The sequence below is a fragment of the Aspergillus foveolatus genome (assembly GCF_047715535.1).
Source record: "Aspergillus foveolatus strain CBS 279.81 unplaced genomic scaffold BDW70scaffold_33, whole genome shotgun sequence".
In the NCBI taxonomy this organism is placed as follows: domain Eukaryota; kingdom Fungi; phylum Ascomycota; class Eurotiomycetes; order Eurotiales; family Aspergillaceae; genus Aspergillus; species Aspergillus foveolatus.
Genome location: NW_027396097.1, coordinates 230,038 through 245,529, shown reverse-complemented (window position 1 = coordinate 245,529; position 15,492 = coordinate 230,038). Strand labels below are relative to the sequence as shown.

General features: G+C 49.4%; 7 protein-coding genes across 7 annotated transcripts; 6 read left to right on the top strand and 1 right to left on the bottom strand.

Annotated features, from left to right (window-relative positions):
- Positions 1–200: 200 nt before the first annotated feature.
- Positions 201–3,373, top strand: BDW70DRAFT_138663 (chloride channel protein). Its single transcript, XM_073737267.1, has 7 exons — positions 201–401; positions 454–992; positions 1,053–1,156; positions 1,211–1,363; positions 1,416–1,530; positions 1,581–1,672; positions 1,724–3,373. Exons 1-7 carry the CDS (start codon positions 265–267, stop codon positions 3,200–3,202), a joined length of 2,619 nt encoding a protein of 872 aa, XP_073594876.1. The 5' UTR covers positions 201–264; the 3' UTR covers positions 3,203–3,373.
- A 98-nt stretch (positions 3,374–3,471) lies between these two features.
- Positions 3,472–4,765, top strand: BDW70DRAFT_138660 (CTD kinase subunit gamma). Its single transcript, XM_073737266.1, has 3 exons — positions 3,472–3,758; positions 3,824–4,392; positions 4,479–4,765. The coding sequence occupies exons 1-2, from the start codon at positions 3,600–3,602 to the stop codon at positions 4,385–4,387; spliced, it is 723 nt and encodes a 240-aa protein (XP_073594875.1). The 5' UTR covers positions 3,472–3,599; the 3' UTR covers positions 4,388–4,392; positions 4,479–4,765.
- BDW70DRAFT_73356 (uncharacterized protein) lies at positions 4,583–5,984 on the top strand. The gene is made up of 2 exons (XM_073744706.1): positions 4,583–5,330; positions 5,386–5,984. Exons 1-2 carry the CDS (start codon positions 4,777–4,779, stop codon positions 5,921–5,923), a joined length of 1,092 nt encoding a protein of 363 aa, XP_073594874.1. The 5' UTR covers positions 4,583–4,776; the 3' UTR covers positions 5,924–5,984.
- Positions 5,985–6,307: 323 nt separating this feature from the next.
- Positions 6,308–8,073, top strand: BDW70DRAFT_138658 (YagE family protein; the record flags this gene model as incomplete). The annotated part of the gene is made up of 2 exons (XM_073737265.1): positions 6,308–7,859; positions 7,907–8,073. Coding segments are annotated over exons 1-2 (1,547 nt in total), but the record flags the coding sequence as incomplete, so codon positions are not given.
- A 914-nt stretch (positions 8,074–8,987) lies between these two features.
- BDW70DRAFT_151198 (uncharacterized protein) lies at positions 8,988–10,095 on the top strand (the record flags this gene model as incomplete). Its single annotated transcript, XM_073739260.1, has 3 exons — positions 8,988–9,577; positions 9,641–9,903; positions 9,977–10,095. The coding sequence occupies 3 exons, from the start codon at positions 8,988–8,990 to the stop codon at positions 10,093–10,095; spliced, it is 972 nt and encodes a 323-aa protein (XP_073594872.1).
- Positions 10,040–11,932, bottom strand: BDW70DRAFT_73342 (uncharacterized protein). The gene is made up of 4 exons (XM_073744705.1): positions 11,502–11,932; positions 11,327–11,437; positions 10,952–11,255; positions 10,040–10,900 (listed from the first exon to the last, which is right to left on the bottom strand). Exons 1-4 carry the CDS (start codon positions 11,782–11,784, stop codon positions 10,141–10,143), a joined length of 1,458 nt encoding a protein of 485 aa, XP_073594871.1. The 5' UTR covers positions 11,785–11,932; the 3' UTR covers positions 10,040–10,140.
- Positions 11,933–12,329: 397 nt separating this feature from the next.
- On the top strand, positions 12,330–15,335 carry BDW70DRAFT_138654 (ATP-binding mismatch repair protein PMS1). Its single transcript, XM_073737264.1, has 2 exons — positions 12,330–13,827; positions 13,900–15,335. Exons 1-2 carry the CDS (start codon positions 13,023–13,025, stop codon positions 15,327–15,329), a joined length of 2,235 nt encoding a protein of 744 aa, XP_073594870.1. The 5' UTR covers positions 12,330–13,022; the 3' UTR covers positions 15,330–15,335.
- Positions 15,336–15,492: the final 157 nt, after the last annotated feature.

Sequence of the window (15,492 nt, the reverse complement as noted above, 5' to 3'; positions counted from 1 at the left end):
GTCCAACCATCCGAGGAACTCTTCTGGTGTCTGAGGAAGGAGAAATTGTGTACCACCGTACTTTTTTCCGCCATCTTTTTTCTGCCGATAATTAGTGGCAGGTCCCCACACAGGCAGGCACTCACCGCCTTTACTTAAGCATGGAGGCCCGCAGCAGCTCCGATCATTTATTGTATCTCCGGATCTTAGTGTTTCAAGGGCGACCACCATGGTCAATAACGCGTGTGTCCTTGTATATTATCCATATGACCAGCCTTATCGATAATGGATTCGGGGCCGGATTTCGAGGCCCAGCAGCCTTCAAGCGAATCAAGTACCAACAATCTGCGGCTCCCGCGGCTTCGCGGCAACAGCCTTTCGCAGTATACGCGCGAACCTTCAACTGATGGTCTCCGTGAGCCGTAAGTAGGTCCTTGTGCAACATGGCTCGGGCTGACACCTGAATATGGCTAGGATTTCGTTTAAGCGCAAACGTAAGCACCGATCTGGATTCAGTTTATCGAATCTCTCCAATATCTTTACGACCGACTCCGACGGCCATTCGGGTTCCAGCCGTACAACATCTAGGAACGGACTCACAACAGACATCGATCCGCAGCCAGCGGGTGAAATTTCGCAACGTAATGGGAACTATAACGTCCAGAAGGAGGGAGGCTTGTTAGATTGGTATGTTGAAGGTCCAGGGCGACGGGTCGGCTACGATGATTTCACTGCTATTGATTGGATATTTGAATACACGAAAGAGCGTCAAAGGAAGCGACTTCTGTCAGCCAGCGGAAAAGGAATGCTTGGGTACGCTCGCAAAGTTTTTGATGCCAGTAACGTTTGGTTCGTCCTCATCGCTACGGGAATATCAGTTGGAATCATCGCCGCATCGATCGATATCGTCAGCGACTGGCTGGGGGACATCAAAGCTGGATATTGCAAAAATGGCCCAGGGGGAGGGAAATTTTATTTGAACCGTAGCTTTTGCTGCTGGGGACACGAAGAGGGTGAGCCACCACAACCTTTTCGAATCTTGGTTGTAGTACTGACACATTCGGACTCTACAGACCCTTCGAACTGTATGGATTGGACTCCCTGGGGAAAGGCTGTGGGGGCTAGATCATCCGCTGGATCCTATACAATAGAATATATCTTTTATACACTTTATTCTGTAGGTACACCCTTGAGAATCCCCTTTGTTATACATATCTAATGCAGCGGCTAGGTGTTTTTTGCCCTTTGTGCATGCACATTGGTCAGAAATTATGCAATATATGCGAGGCATAGCGGAATACCTGAAATCAAGACGGTCCTAGGCGGCTTCATTATCAGGCATTTCATGGGGCCCTGGACCCTTGCGATTAAATCATTAGGTTTGGTAGGTTATCTCCAATGGATGAGGCCTATTGAAGCTAACCGCTTAAAACAAGTGCCTGTCTGTGGCATCCGGCATGTGGCTTGGTAAAGAAGGTCCACTTGTCCACGTCGCATGTTGTTGCGCCAGCGTCATAATGAAGACTTTTGATAGTCTAAACAGCAACGAAGGTTTCTAACTGTACACTCCGAGGAGACTGAAAGTGAGCTAACATTTTTAGCGAGAAAACGAGAGGTACTCTCTGCGGCAGCTGCCGCAGGCATATCTGTTGCCTTTGGCGCACCAATTGGCGGTGTCCTGTTCAGTTTAGAGGTGTGAACATCTAGATGCGCTTGTTGATGTCTAGCTGATTCAGAGTTCTAGCAATTATCATACTACTTTCCTGACAAGGCAATGTGGCAAAGTTTTGTCTGCGCAATGGTAGCCACAGTTACCCTACAAGCGCTAGATCCATTTCGGACAGGCAACATTGCTCTCTACGAAGTGAAGTACACCAGGGGTTGGCATCGTTTCGAAATGATCCCGTTCGTTATTCTCGGTATCGTGGGCGGTCTCTATGGAGCGTTCCTCATCCGATTGAACATGCGAATTGCTAAATGGCGAAAAACGCGGAGCTTCTCCCATCCGATAATCGAGGTTGTGGTCGTATCTATCCTCAGCGCTTTGGTAAACTACCCTAACATATTCATGAGAGCTCAAAACTCGGAACTTGTCCATTCGCTGTTCGCCGAGTGCAGTGCAGGAACTCCTGACCATTTTGGTCTTTGCAAGACTGGGGCAGCGTCAGCTGGTACGGTAGCTCTTCTGCTAGTAGCTGCTGTCCTTGGATTTTTCCTCACAACAATCACATTTGGGCTTGATATCCCTGCTGGTATTATCCTTCCATCATTCGCAATCGGTGCTCTGTATGGACGTGCTCTGGGCACGTCTTTCAAAATATGGCAGGACTCTTACCCTGGCTTTTTCCTCTTCGGGAACTGTGAGCCTGATATCCCTTGCGTGACTTCGGGACTTTATGCAATTGTCGGGGCGGCTTCAGCCCTTGGCGGCGCTACAAGAATGACCGTATCAATTGTCGTCATTATGTTTGAACTTACAGGGGCCCTTACGTATGTCATCCCCATCATGATCGCAGTTATGTTGTCCAAATGGTGCGGGGATATATTCGGAAAGCGCGGTATCTATGAATCATGGATCCAGCTCAACGAGTATCCTTTCCTTGATCACCGTGAAGACACCGCTCCTCCCGACGTACCTGCCCATGCCGTCATGACGAAAACAGATGATCTTACAGTCCTTACCGCTGTCGGTCATACGGTTGGCTCTCTTCGAAACCTTCTTCAGACTACCTCATACCGCGGATTTCCCGTCGTTACGGAAGCCTCGAACCCCCTTCTCCTTGGCTATGTCTCACGCAACGAGCTTTCTTACGCCCTGAAGGACCCCACGTCTCCATCTGGAGAAGAGCTCTCTAGTGCAACTCCGGTCTTCTTTGCGCATCAACCATTCGCGGACCCGATGGATACGCTCGACCTTCGACCTTGGATGGACCAAACCCCTATCACGCTGAACAGCGGCACTACATTCCTAATAGTGCTGCGCATGTTTCAGAGACTTGGCCTCCGCTACGTCTTATTTGTAAACAAAGGTATCCTCCATGGGCTACTCACGAAAAAGGACGTATGGTCTGTTGTCAATGATCCTGCATCTCGGGAGGGCGAGTGGACTAGTGGTCCTCTCGGGGAAAATGGCACTGCAGAAGAGATTGGACTACTGCAAAGCGATGACGCTTCGAGCATTGCTCCTCCACTGACGCCACTAAACCGGCGGCCTTCGTTTTAGTTTAAACGGATTGTTCCACGGCCAGTGCTAATGAACGGGAGTGATTGGTGGCGATTTGGACATCGGACATAGAACAAATATAGGTATCTTTTGGCTTCTAGAGAGGTTGGTAGCAACTGAATATTCTTATACCTGCAGCACTACTTCTTTTCATGAATATTCTCACTGCCGCTCAACATTTTGGCTCATTCCACTTTTTAAACCATAGATGTCAAATCCTGCGTATACTTAACAAATACGGAGTACACCGCCCGGGTAAATAAAAGCCAACTTCCCATACAGAACTGCCCTGCGTCTCATTGACCGCCCGTCTCGATCAGCGGCCTCTTTCAGATCTTCCCTCTTAGCAGTACTTTTAAAATTATTTTCCAACCGCAGAAGTGCAGAATTTGACACAATGATGGCAGATCCCTTTGAAGTTCGCATGCGCTTTACAGCGCAGCTACAACATCTCAATGCGTCCATCACATCGTCGCAGAAAGCTGCGCATTATGCGCTCAAATACCGCGACATGGATGAAGATCTCCACTCTTGCATTCTAGAGCAGCTTGAAAGAGTGAGTGCACATGGCTGTTAAGCCATATACATACATGATCTAAAACTGATCAAGCTATTCCCTAGAATAACATGAACAACCGAGCCAACATCCTATACTTTATTGAGCAATTCTGCGAAATGGCCACTAAAGAGGACCACCTCCCCTACGTCCACATGATTCAACGAGATATTCTCCGAGTCGTTGATTGCGTAGCGCCAGCGGATGGCTCTGGTGCCGCCAATGTAAAGCACGTACGCCGAGTTCTTAACGGTCTCCAAGCCAAAGAAGTGCTCTCCGCCGAAACGGTAGCAGAAATTCACGCAGGCTTGAAGGATCGAGAAACACACCCAGCACATCTTGATCTGGAAGCTGAAGAGGAAGAAGAAACCGGATCAAAGTCGAAGACAGGGACACCGCGCGGTATGAAGGCCAATGGCATCCGGGTTGACAAGAGGCAGATTGAGCAGCGAATTGAGGAGGATCGTGAGCGCAATAAAAGGTTACGAGAAAGTATGTGGACTGTTCGAGGGGATGATAGCGATGAGCACAGGAAGTTCTGGGATGAAACCAGCGACATCGGCGAAGATGACTTTACGGCTGCGCATGAAGAGCTATTGGAGCGGAATGAGATGATCAACGCGGTTTAATGCATCTGGGCGTATATTGGGTTTGAATAAGCATCAAGAAACTGGCGTCTATGGAGCATGGAATGAGGTTCAAATAATGGGATGGGCTTACTTGAGATACCTGGACGATATATATGTTTTTGTGCCAATTGAGTCATTCAACACCAACCAACATAAGCACCAAGTGGACCTCAGAGCCGCAGTACTTTAAAAGACTACTTCTAGCGTAGCCAATTTTTTTAGAGAAAAAAGGACGCATCATGACGAACTGCTGAAACAGATCACTCGTAAACTTCAGAGTAGAATGATAATGGCCTTCGGAAGAACGAATTTCCGACGCATTTTCATAAATCTTTTTGATCCGCCGCGGAAGCCGATCTGAAGCGCAACAACCGGTCGTCTTCCCCTCTATGTTGTCACAGATTGTCACGGCGGCAAAGGGTATCTTATTTCCTGAACAAAATTCGTATGGTAACTCGACTACTGCCACTACTGAACCGAACGAGATCCTCCCTGCAACGAAATCGAAGATGGTTACCACCCGCCGATCCGCAGCATTTCAGGCCGTCTCGCCGACAGAAGATGCTGAAATGAATGAATCACCGGAGTTGAGTGGGAAGCGCAAATCTGATAATGTCACACTTGCCAGAAGCCCAGAAACTCAAGGTAACAAACGCAGAAAGAGGAGCAGTGCAGAAGCAACTGAGGATATGGTGAAGGAGACGAACGAAGATATTGAGCAGGAAGCAGCGCCGAAGAAACACTTTCGATTCGACAGCGAAGAACCTGTATTGCCTGACGTGGCGGAATCAGAGGTCCCGGTCGTCCCGGTCGATGCGCAGCAGGAGAAGCAGCTTGACGAAGAGGACAGTAGCGAGGATGAAGCCCCAGAAACTGTGGACAACTATACCCAATTATCCAAAATAAAGCTTGAAGCTAAGAAACGGGAAGAAGCGCGGAAAATGTTCGTATTCTTGATCCTTTTAACATATGCCCATTCGTCGTTAACCGCATGTCAGCGAGGAACAAGCAAAACGAGAGAAAAGGCGACAATTGGACGAAGCGCGCAAACAACAAGCTAAAGCCTCAGCTAAACGAAAAGAAGTCCATACGTCCCAGACCGTGCCGGGAGCTGGGACTCCTGCCGAAGATATGTTATCTGAGAGCTCAGCAACGCTGCAAGGCTCATTCACTCAGGACACTCGGCGCTCGACGCTTCCCGCCCTTCTCCCCGACGACATTCTGAACGCTGTGCCTGACGTCCGACCGCCGACACCTCCGCCCGAATTCGAGGTTTTCTCGCAGAAAAAGCCAACCAAGCTCAGGTTTTTGGAGAAGAAGGAGAAGGCACCAAAGGACGTGCGAATGGGTGATGTCGCCATTCGTGTGCTGGATAGTGAGAGTTCGCGGAAGCAGCCGAACACAGCACTCGCTCCGAAAGCGTCAAAGACGAGTCGAGGTGCGAGAGAAGCCTGGTTGAAACAGGCCCGCAGTACTGGGCATGTTAACGGGATGAGGATGGTCAGTAGCGGCAAGAGGAGTTTCGTGCGCAAGTAATGCTTTACCGTACTTGGCTACGGAGTACTATTCCATTGCATTGGGTATTTCAACTTTCGGATTGGGGATTGGGATTTGCATGTAATTGTTGGGCGTTTTGAAGCTCTGGTAAATGCGATGATCATAACGGCAATCTGCATGTATAGACCGGGAGCATTAAGCATGCTTCTTTTCTCTTGACTGAGTTTTTCCAACTGCGTATACCGTACATTTTCACTATAGCATAAAATGATAACTTAAGCTAAAAGCACAGCGGTAAATGTTTTAAGATCTATGGCAATTATAAAGGTCTCATCCGATTTGCAGGTTGGCCGCACGTGCAAAAAGCTGGAGCTCCTTCTCTCATCCGCTCAGCTTTTATCATCCACCAAACTCCTTGTTGACCCCTCAACCACTCGATTCAACTCCTAATCCATTCGTTTGGCATGATTGAACGTTCAACCATATGCGATCACATATAGAATGGCGTCGGCTACTGAGTCTTCCCCTCTGCTCCCTCAATATCACCATGCTGCATCCTCCAATACGTCACCGCGAGGGAACCGGCCTCCCCGTACTGTGACGTTCAATCCCCTCACAACCGTCAGTACATACCACGACCCAGCTTCTGCAGATCCGAAGTTTAGGCCTTTGGCTTCTGGCAATAATTCTTCACTCGCCAACTCAAGACCGACTGGGCTATCTGCCCTGAATAGCAAGCTTCGCCGTCGCAACAGCCATGGAGCTCCTGGCTCGGTCGCTTCGTCGTATCCAGCCTCAAAGATCGGGCCACAGAGAACGACAAAAACTGCGCAGAAATTGAAACTTCTACCCGACCCTATAACAGAGGAGGAACTTGTGGATGAGGAGACATCTCCCTCCGACGTATACAGACAAATCGCACGGATCAAGGAACCTGCTGCCCGAAGTCTTGCGGCGAAGCTGGGAAAGGCAGACAGAGACAGATTACCTCGGGTAACGGCGTACTGTACAGCCAATTCTTATCGTCTAGACGGAGTGTTCAAGTTCTTAAAGTCACGGTCCAAAACACGCGGTGCCAATCCCAAATTGTTCGATGAATGCGTCTACTCGCGGTTTGACTACCAGTTTGAAGCAAAACAGAAAGCCGGAAACCATTCCAATAATGTCGATTCGGAAAACGCTCATACGGTCGATAGGATGCCTAGGGAACGAAGGTTCTCGGACAGTGCGGTGGAAGTCAACGAGGACTTCGGCAATAGGCGAGAGGAGCTCATCGACTTGCATGATCGCGACTCCCATCAGCAGAATGCGACCGAAGCCTCTGTGCTCGACAATGCCCCGGATATCGACACCACTATCCATGCTCCGGAAGTGTTTCTTTTCGATTATGGCACTGTTGTCATATGGGGCATGACACCGGCGCAGGAGTCTCGATTTTTGTCGGATATATCTAAATTTGCAACCTCAATTCTAAGTCCGGAAGACACGCAGGTGGAGAACTTCAACTTTTATTATGCCCGCGAATACCAGGCCAGAATATACAACGACTTCATTTCCCTGCGCGACCCCCGAAACTATATGATTAAGCTCGCCATTTCACATGCACTAGCTCAGTCGGTGAAGACGTCTCTCTTTGAAGATCTTGTATCCGAAACAATCTCAAACACGGCGCCATTGCCGGCCCAGATCGCGCAAACTGGAAGCGTCAACCTCTCAAGACGGCAGATCAATATGCAAGTCGGAGAACTATTTATACTACGTATCAATATCCACCTTCAGGGCTCGGTGTTGGATAGCCCCGAGTTGATGTGGGCAGAGCCGCAGCTGGAGCCTGTATACCAGGCTGTCCGAAGTTACCTGGAAATGGACCAGCGCGTGAGTCTTTTGACTGAACGATTAGATGTAATAGCAGATCTTCTTGCTGTGCTGAAAGACCAATTAACTCACCGTCACGGTGAGTACCTTGAGTGGATCGGTACGTGCGGGCCCATGATATCACCCTCCCCTACTAATATGTTGTAGTGATTGTCCTCATCGCAGCAGAAATCCTTGTGGCCGCTATTAACATTGTTGTTGATCTCTATGCTGGCGTTGAATAGACGCGGTATAATGTTATACAGTTCTGCAATTGCATTCAGGCGTCGGAGTTGGAGGAGTCGCTCGTACTGAGGAAATTTCTGCTACTGTACATACTCCATTCAGACCTCGAAAGATATGAGGTCTTTGACCAGGTCGAATAAAAACGCCGAACATAATGAATCATCGACTGTGTAATTGTGATATTTTGACTTTGCGTACCTGCAGGTTCTTCGCACTTTTTGCACCAGACCGCCGAGCTCCTTGCACCGCCTTCGCATCGTAAGCAATGACCAAATTTCACAGCACACATAGCATCGCCTCAGTCTCAGTATTAGCGTATGCCCTCCACTACATACTTTCCCTAGATATGGAGTAAATAGCTAGTGAATTGCCTAGCTATGGGAAACATAGTGCCTTACAAGAGTCCTACCTAGGGATAACTGGCTACTTTTTTGAAAGAGTAAAAGAGCCCAGTATCTTTCTCATCCCCGCACGTCGTGTTACCAAAGGCATATGAGAGTACACGTACTTAGCATCTTCAATTCGGGGATAAGCACCTTACATCCTTGTCTTACCTCCAGGACGGCCCGGACGTCCAGCGTCATCTCATCTGTGAGGTCATCTATAAGAGTGGGTCCATAATCGGATCCGCAGAATAAGCTATCCCGTTTAGGAAATCACTCTCTGATTGGCTAGAAACTACTACTATGTACAACTTCCGGGCAGTGTCCGGCGTTGGAATAGCGACGGGTAGCGGAGGACATTGCGACAACTCTGAATTTGTTGATATTTGGGTTATCTTGGGGATAATGATGACATTCTCAAGGAGATTGTTCATCTAGTTGTCCGTAAACGCCGGCTTCCATCTGTGCTTGGCGGAACCTGGGATCGAGGTATAAAAGTGCTATCTGCTTCTTCTGCGCTCATGTTCAGCATCCATTAAAAACTTTAAATAATCACTTCAAAGTCTCTCTTCCAGATAGCTGTTGTATTTTTCACGTCGCTCAGTTTCAAGCCAAACAAAATGTCTCACGAAGTCTCAACCCAGCCCCACAACCTCCCCATCCTCGCGACCACGAAATCCACCGCAGGAAAGACATATATTGTGACCGGCGCAAACACTGGTCTTGGGTTTGAAGCGGCAAAGCACTTCGTCCGCCTCGGTGCAAAGAAAGTAATCCTAGCCGTGCGCAGCATCCCTTCCGGCGAGGCCGCAAAGCAAAAAATTGACGAGGCCACGGGAACAACTGACGTCGCCGAGGTCTGGCCCCTTGATTTAAGCAGCTATGCTTCCGTCAAGACCTTTGCAAAGCGTGCGATCGCAGAGCTTGACCGAATTGATGCTGTGATTGAGAATGCGGCTGTGGCGACGGCGGAACAAACCAGAGCCGAGGGACATGGGTTGTCACTCACGGTGAATGTCTTGAGTACTTTTCTCTTGGCCGTGCTCTTGTTGCCGAAGCTGAAGGAGTCGGCGGAAAAGTATGGTATTCTGCCGCACTTGTCGATTGTGACATCCGGTGTTGGATGGGATGTACGTGAGACGTGGGAGAAAATTCGAGAGGATCCGCTGGTCAGGATGGATGGGTTGCCTAGTGAGCAATTGATGGTTACGTATGTCCATTTTATCCCAATTTTCTTGAGACTTGTTGATTCTAACATATGCTGTGCGAGCAGGTACCCTCTTTCCAAGTTGATGGATACCTTAGCTGTTCGTGAGCTGGCGGCTCGGTTGCCTGTGGAGCAAGGGAAGGTGGTCATCAATTCCATTTGTCCTGGCCTCTGTAAGACTGAGCTGGTTCGGAATTGCCCACCTGCCCAGAAGCAGGCAATTGTCGAACAGCATGAGCTGTATGGACGAACTGCGGAGGATGGAAGTCGGACTCTTCTCGCTGGTTCCGTTCTAGGGAAGGAAAGCCATGGCGCCTACACTTCCAATTGTGAGATTAGAGAGTGCGTGGCCCCAAGCCTCTAACGTGTCGGACTGTGCTAATGTAATCTATAGAGACAAAGTCCCTGATTGGGCGAAGGGCGAGGAGGCAAAAAAGTGGCAGGAACATCTATGGAGTCTCATTGTGAAGGAAATCGAGACTGCCGAGCCAGGATGTGTGCGGAAGGCGTTGCAAAAATAAGTGTCATATAAGCTATTCGTCGCTGCACCTGTTGTATCAGTGTAATTAGTCAAATTGAGTTGAGAAGCTGAGAGATCTCTGCGTAGTGCAAAGCACTGTGCCGGTTCTATTATGTATCGCATCCACCCACGGGAAGCCAGCAAGTGCCTCCTTTACGTCCTTCCAGGAGGAGAGACCAAGAGCGTTCATTGCAGTATTAGTTGTTGGTATCAGCCATTCATCGTCTGAAGTCTTGAACACGACGACCGCCCCAACGAAGAGCGCCCATACCAACACTCTTTTTATGATTTTGCTTTCCTCCCCTCCTTTGACCGACGACACTAGCTTGTCGACAGCGAGCCGAAGACGATGTGAGAGAAGGGGATTTTCCGGGATACGTTGGTTTAGACCCCTTAGAAATGTCACCAAGAACGCAACAAGGCCCAAGTGGACAACTTCCTCAAGGGGACTAACACCCAACATGGAGCATGCACCAGGCCCAGTGCTTACATCTAAGGGGCTGATATGTAGGAGGCTATAGCCCAAGAGCAAGATAGTGTTGTGGAACTCGTCGGCACCTAGTTTCCGTCTATACCCAGCGCCGGTATCGTTGAGTAAATCTGCGAGCCTCCTCATGTTGGAAAATGTCGACCATAGACTAAGACGCACGCCGTTTTGCAGAAAAGAATCCACCTCGGGATTTGCAACCAGCTTCTCTTCCTTTCCGTCATTCAAACATATGCCTTTACATTCGCGTAGAAACTCGATGCCCTCAAAACCGAAGAGTGTCGCCAAACCAAGCTGTAAAGCATATTCGAGGTCGGCCCTGCATAATTAGCCGAGCGTCAAATAATAAGTAAATTGACCAGAAGCATACCTCAGAACCTTTTGAATAACCCCGCAGCAATCACTATTGAACTGCTTGATGCCCCCACGTAGCTCAATCATCCGCCGCATGCCACGAACATGGACATAGCCCCGCGCATACTGACCCTGCAACCGCTCATACTGAGACATAGCCACCAGTATCGCGATAGTCATATCAGACGTTGCCTCTTCCTCGCTCATTAGCCGATCCTGAACGATACGATAGGTGCGCGCGATATGGTACATTCCTTGTGTCGTTTCGCGGACTAGACTCTTAGAGCAGAGGATCGAAGTAGCGACAGAGCAGTGAAAGTCTGAGAAGCTCAATCATCTTAATAGAACGCCCAACCATGTATATCAAGAAAGTCTGTGGAAGGGAACGCACAAGCCTCGTCGAGGAATAGATACCGCACCCAGACGGAGCCCATATGGTCCGGATTCTCCACGGCCCCTTCCAGCTCAGGGTTATAACGAACGCCGGTGAAAAAAAACAGTGCTTCAATAGGTGCACATCAGCCTTCATAGTACTATCAGTCCAGGCTTACGGTGCGAGCAGGTACCTTGTCGAACTAGACCCTGTGATCTTGCAGGAACAGGTATAAGAAACTGCAGCCCATCAGTGACTGGCCGCTCAATCTCTGCATTAGCCTTGGAATCTCTCTGCAATCGTCTTATAGTCTCTGGTGTTCGAAACGGAACTGCCACGTTGCGTCTGAGAACAACGGCCTTGGATGGCCGCGTCAAAGTCCTGTTGGCGTTTTTCCCTGTTGCAGCGTGGGTGCGAATACGTCTCCTCGCCGCGCTATCAATAGCAGTATTGTTGTTCACAAATTCGAATCCCATGATTATCTTTGGCTAGTTTCTGAAAGGTTGTGACCAGAGACATGGAGTGTAGTTGGATCTGCGGTCTAAATGTATGTAGTCGGGGTTAACGGAGCTATCGGCACTACCTTGGCGCTCACCAGTAAAAAGTACATCAGGCAGAGCAGAGTTGTAGAATAAACGTCAAAACACTGATAAGATCGTTTTAGAATACATAGTGGGTATCATGCCATCTTCTTAATGTTAATGGGGTGCAGGGTGGCTATCGTGGGACTCGTACCTATCTTATCTAAATTGTTCTCCGCACGAACGCGTTGCGCGTCTCGATTTCCTCGTCCTTGACCTCGCTCACAATGGGACAATGGCAACCATCAAGGCCATCGAGGCCCGCTCGGTAGTACCCCTTAACTCGAGAAAATGATGCTTTCTAACGATTCTGGCATTCTAGATTCATCAAATTCAGTCTGGCCAGGTCATTGTCGATCTTACCTCGGTGATAAAGGAGCTTGTTGAGAACAGCCTCGATGCCGGTGCCTCATCGATCGGTCAGTCCTAATAGCCAATCTCATCATGAGTACATCTGACAAGATTGCTTCTGTAGAAATTCGTTTCCGGAATAGCGGCCTCGACCTGATCGAAGTTCAGGATAATGGCAGCGGTATCGCCCCAGAGAATTATGAGAACGTGGGTAGGGGATTTGCAACAATACGCCTGAAAATTCGCAGCTGACGAGACCACCTACAGCTCTAAAGCACTACACATCCAAACTGTCCTCCTACGATGACCTCCTTCACCTCCAGACCTTCGGGTTTCGCGGCGAAGCTTTATCGTCGTTATGCGCGCTCTCCGACTTTCGCATCACAACCGCCCAAGCCAACCAGGCCCCGCGCGCGACCCGTCTCGAGTTTGAACAATCGGGGAAGCTGAGAAAGACAGAAGTAGTTGCGGGACAAAAGGGTACAGTCGCATCCGTGGAAAGTCTGTTCAAAAAACTACCTGTTCGACGACGCGAGCTGGAAAAGAACATTAAACGCGAGTATGGCAAGGTCCTGAATCTGCTACATGCATACGCCTGCATTAGCACAGGAGTACGCTTCACTGTCAAGAATACACAAGCCAAGAAGACAGCTGTAGTCTTCGCAACGAACGGGAACCAGACAACAAAGGAGAATATCGCTAATGTCTACGGCGCGAAGACACTTCTTGCGTTGATACCGCTGGATCTGGAGCTGGAGTTTGAGCCGTCTATAACGGGAACGATGATGGCCGGAGATAAGAAGAGCAGCATCCAAGTGCGCGGACACATCTCGCGACCTGTTTTCGGCGAGGGCCGCCAGGCGCCTGATCGGCAGATGCTCTTTGTAAATTCTCGCCCCTGTGCGTTGCCACAGATTACCAAGGCAATTAATGAGGTGTACAAATCGTTTAATGTGGCTCAGTCACCATTCGTCTTCGCGGACTTCCATATGGACACGAATGCGTATGATGTCAATGTGTCTCCAGACAAGCGGACGATTCTGTTGCATGACGCGGGGGCACTTATTGAGTCGTTGAAGCAGTCTCTTCAGAAGTTGTTTGAGTCTGCGGATCAGACTGTGCCTCAGTCGCAGATTCTTGGGAAGCTACCGCTCGCTAGACAACGGTCGTTGCCAGAAACTACTATGTCTGATCGAGCTATGGAGCAGGAAGTATCAGACCGTGACGAAGGTGAGGGGGGCAGTCGACCGAACCCGCGAGACAGGATGAAGGGCCTCCTTGGCAATATCAGGACTCGAGACACTCAGCCGAACGAAACATTGCCCAGGAGAACACTTAGCCAACAACATTTTTCCCCTGCGCCGGTGCAAGAACTGCAAGATACAGCTGACGACAGAATCTCCGATGATGAGCTTTTTGTCAGTCAGAATCCATCCCAAGCAGGAACAGAACTCCAAGATGAGCAGCATGACGCACCAGCATCCCATTCCCGTAAACCTATTCCAGACTTTGAAACCCCTAACGCTGTACAAAATGCATTTGACCGCATGAGGCCGAGACGTCTACCGGCAGAGATGGCCACGATCACTATCGGCAACAGGACAGTCACATCAATGGTAGGGAGCGGCGTGCCTAGGAAGAGGAACATGAGCGACTCACCCACTCACCCCGCGAGGAAGCGACGAATTCATACCCCGTCTCGCCCTAGCATATTTGGTCGCATGCAGGATTTTGCGGCACCCGGGTCTCAGGTATCGACCCATGATAGTGACGAGCAGGAGAGTATTGAGGACGAGGACGAGGGCGAGGATGAAGTGGAAGAAGTGGAAGAAGAAAATGACGGTGTACACGAAGACCTCGAGGCAGAGGCAGGGAAAGAAACCGAGTGTGAAGTCGAAGGTCAAGCTGAGGAAGAAGTGGAAGATGCTGAATCTTTCGTACCATCAGATTATAATGCCACCCAGCCCAACGAGCACATTCAGACTGAACCGCAGCCGGCTGAAGAGGATATGAACGCCGAGGAGAAGAAAAAACGCGAAGATGCCGAAGTTCAACGGCTCATCGAAGAAGCAGGAAAGGCCAATCAAGCGAACAGTATCAGCAGAGCGAATAAACTACACAAGGGCGTCAGTTACAGGGATTCAACCGTGCATCTTACAACTACAATCAACGCATACCTCTCCAGGATTGAATCTCAAGCAAACTATATCCACGACAGCCACAGTAGACGAAACTTTTCATCCTCTGAAGAAGAACTCGACGAATCTAGACTGTCCCAAGTCGCACCCGAAGAACGTCTAACACTAACAGTCAACAAAGACGACTTTGCGCGCATGCGCATCCATGGCCAATTCAACCTAGGCTTCATTCTCGCCTCGCGATCCACATCAACATCGCAGCGCGCAGAGTCCGACCCAGCCTCAGGCCTAATGTTCAAAGACGAACTCTTCATAATCGACCAACACGCCTCAGACGAGAAAATCAATTTCGAGCGCCTCCAATCCACAACGACCGTTCAAAACCAGCGCCTCGTCCACCCAAAACGTCTCAACCTCACAGCCGTCGAAGAGGAGATCGTCATCGAAAACCAGGTCATCCTTGAGAAAAATGGCTTCGTCGTCGACGTCGACGACAGCGGTGACAGACCAATCGGCCAAAGGTGTAGTCTTCTTTCATTGCCGCTCTCCAAAGAAGTGGTATTTGATGTACGCGATCTGGAAGAACTTATCGCAATACTCTCTGAAACATCTACATCAAATATCACAGATCCGGGAATTGATATCCCCCGCCCCAGCAAAGTCCGCAAGATGTTCGCGATGCGCGCGTGCCGGTCCAGCATCATGATCGGCAAGACGCTTACGCAGAGACAGATGGAGCGCGTGGTTAGGGACATGGGGACTATCGATAAGCCATGGAATTGCCCTCATGGACGGCCGACCATGCGCCACTTATTCAGTCTGGGGCGTTGGGGGTTGTGGGACGAGTATGCAGACATCCATACTGCGGGCCGCGAGGACGGTGATTTATTAGAGCCTGTTGATGATTTGAATGCTTGGAGGGAGTATGTGAGGGATGCGGCGGAGGAGTGAATAAGTAGATATAAATTCATGAGGTTCGGATAGCTAGATATATATAATAAACGGGTTTTTCATGTGACCTGAACTATCTTGGAGGGAGCCTATGCAAAGCAGACTTGACTACAAACCCAACACATCCATATGCAGCTAAACAAGTCATGTGGTCGTCCAACAA

Coding starts and splice junctions, on each gene's coding strand:
- BDW70DRAFT_138663 (XM_073737267.1), top strand. CDS start 265: ATGGATTCGGGGCCGGATTTCGAGGCCCAGCAGCCTTCAAGCGAATCA. Junction 993..1,052: donor CTGCTGGGGACACGAAGAGG/GTGAGCCACCAC, acceptor CGGACTCTACAG/ACCCTTCGAACTGTATGGAT. Junction 1,531..1,580: donor TAGTCTAAACAGCAACGAAG/GTTTCTAACTGT, acceptor TAACATTTTTAG/CGAGAAAACGAGAGGTACTC.
- BDW70DRAFT_138660 (XM_073737266.1), top strand. CDS start 3,600: ATGATGGCAGATCCCTTTGAAGTTCGCATGCGCTTTACAGCGCAGCTA. Junction 3,759..3,823: donor TTCTAGAGCAGCTTGAAAGA/GTGAGTGCACAT, acceptor GCTATTCCCTAG/AATAACATGAACAACCGAGC.
- BDW70DRAFT_73356 (XM_073744706.1), top strand. CDS start 4,777: ATGTTGTCACAGATTGTCACGGCGGCAAAGGGTATCTTATTTCCTGAA. Junction 5,331..5,385: donor CGGGAAGAAGCGCGGAAAAT/GTTCGTATTCTT, acceptor ACCGCATGTCAG/CGAGGAACAAGCAAAACGAG.
- BDW70DRAFT_73342 (XM_073744705.1), bottom strand. CDS start 11,784: ATGGGATTCGAATTTGTGAACAACAATACTGCTATTGATAGCGCGGCG. Junction 11,438..11,501: donor ACAGGGTCTAGTTCGACAAG/GTACCTGCTCGC, acceptor CACCTATTGAAG/CACTGTTTTTTTTCACCGGC. Junction 10,901..10,951: donor GTTATTCAAAAGGTTCTGAG/GTATGCTTCTGG, acceptor CTAATTATGCAG/GGCCGACCTCGAATATGCTT.
- BDW70DRAFT_138654 (XM_073737264.1), top strand. CDS start 13,023: ATGATGGCCGGAGATAAGAAGAGCAGCATCCAAGTGCGCGGACACATC. Junction 13,828..13,899: donor GGCAGAGATGGCCACGATCA/CTATCGGCAACA, acceptor TGAGCGACTCAC/CCACTCACCCCGCGAGGAAG.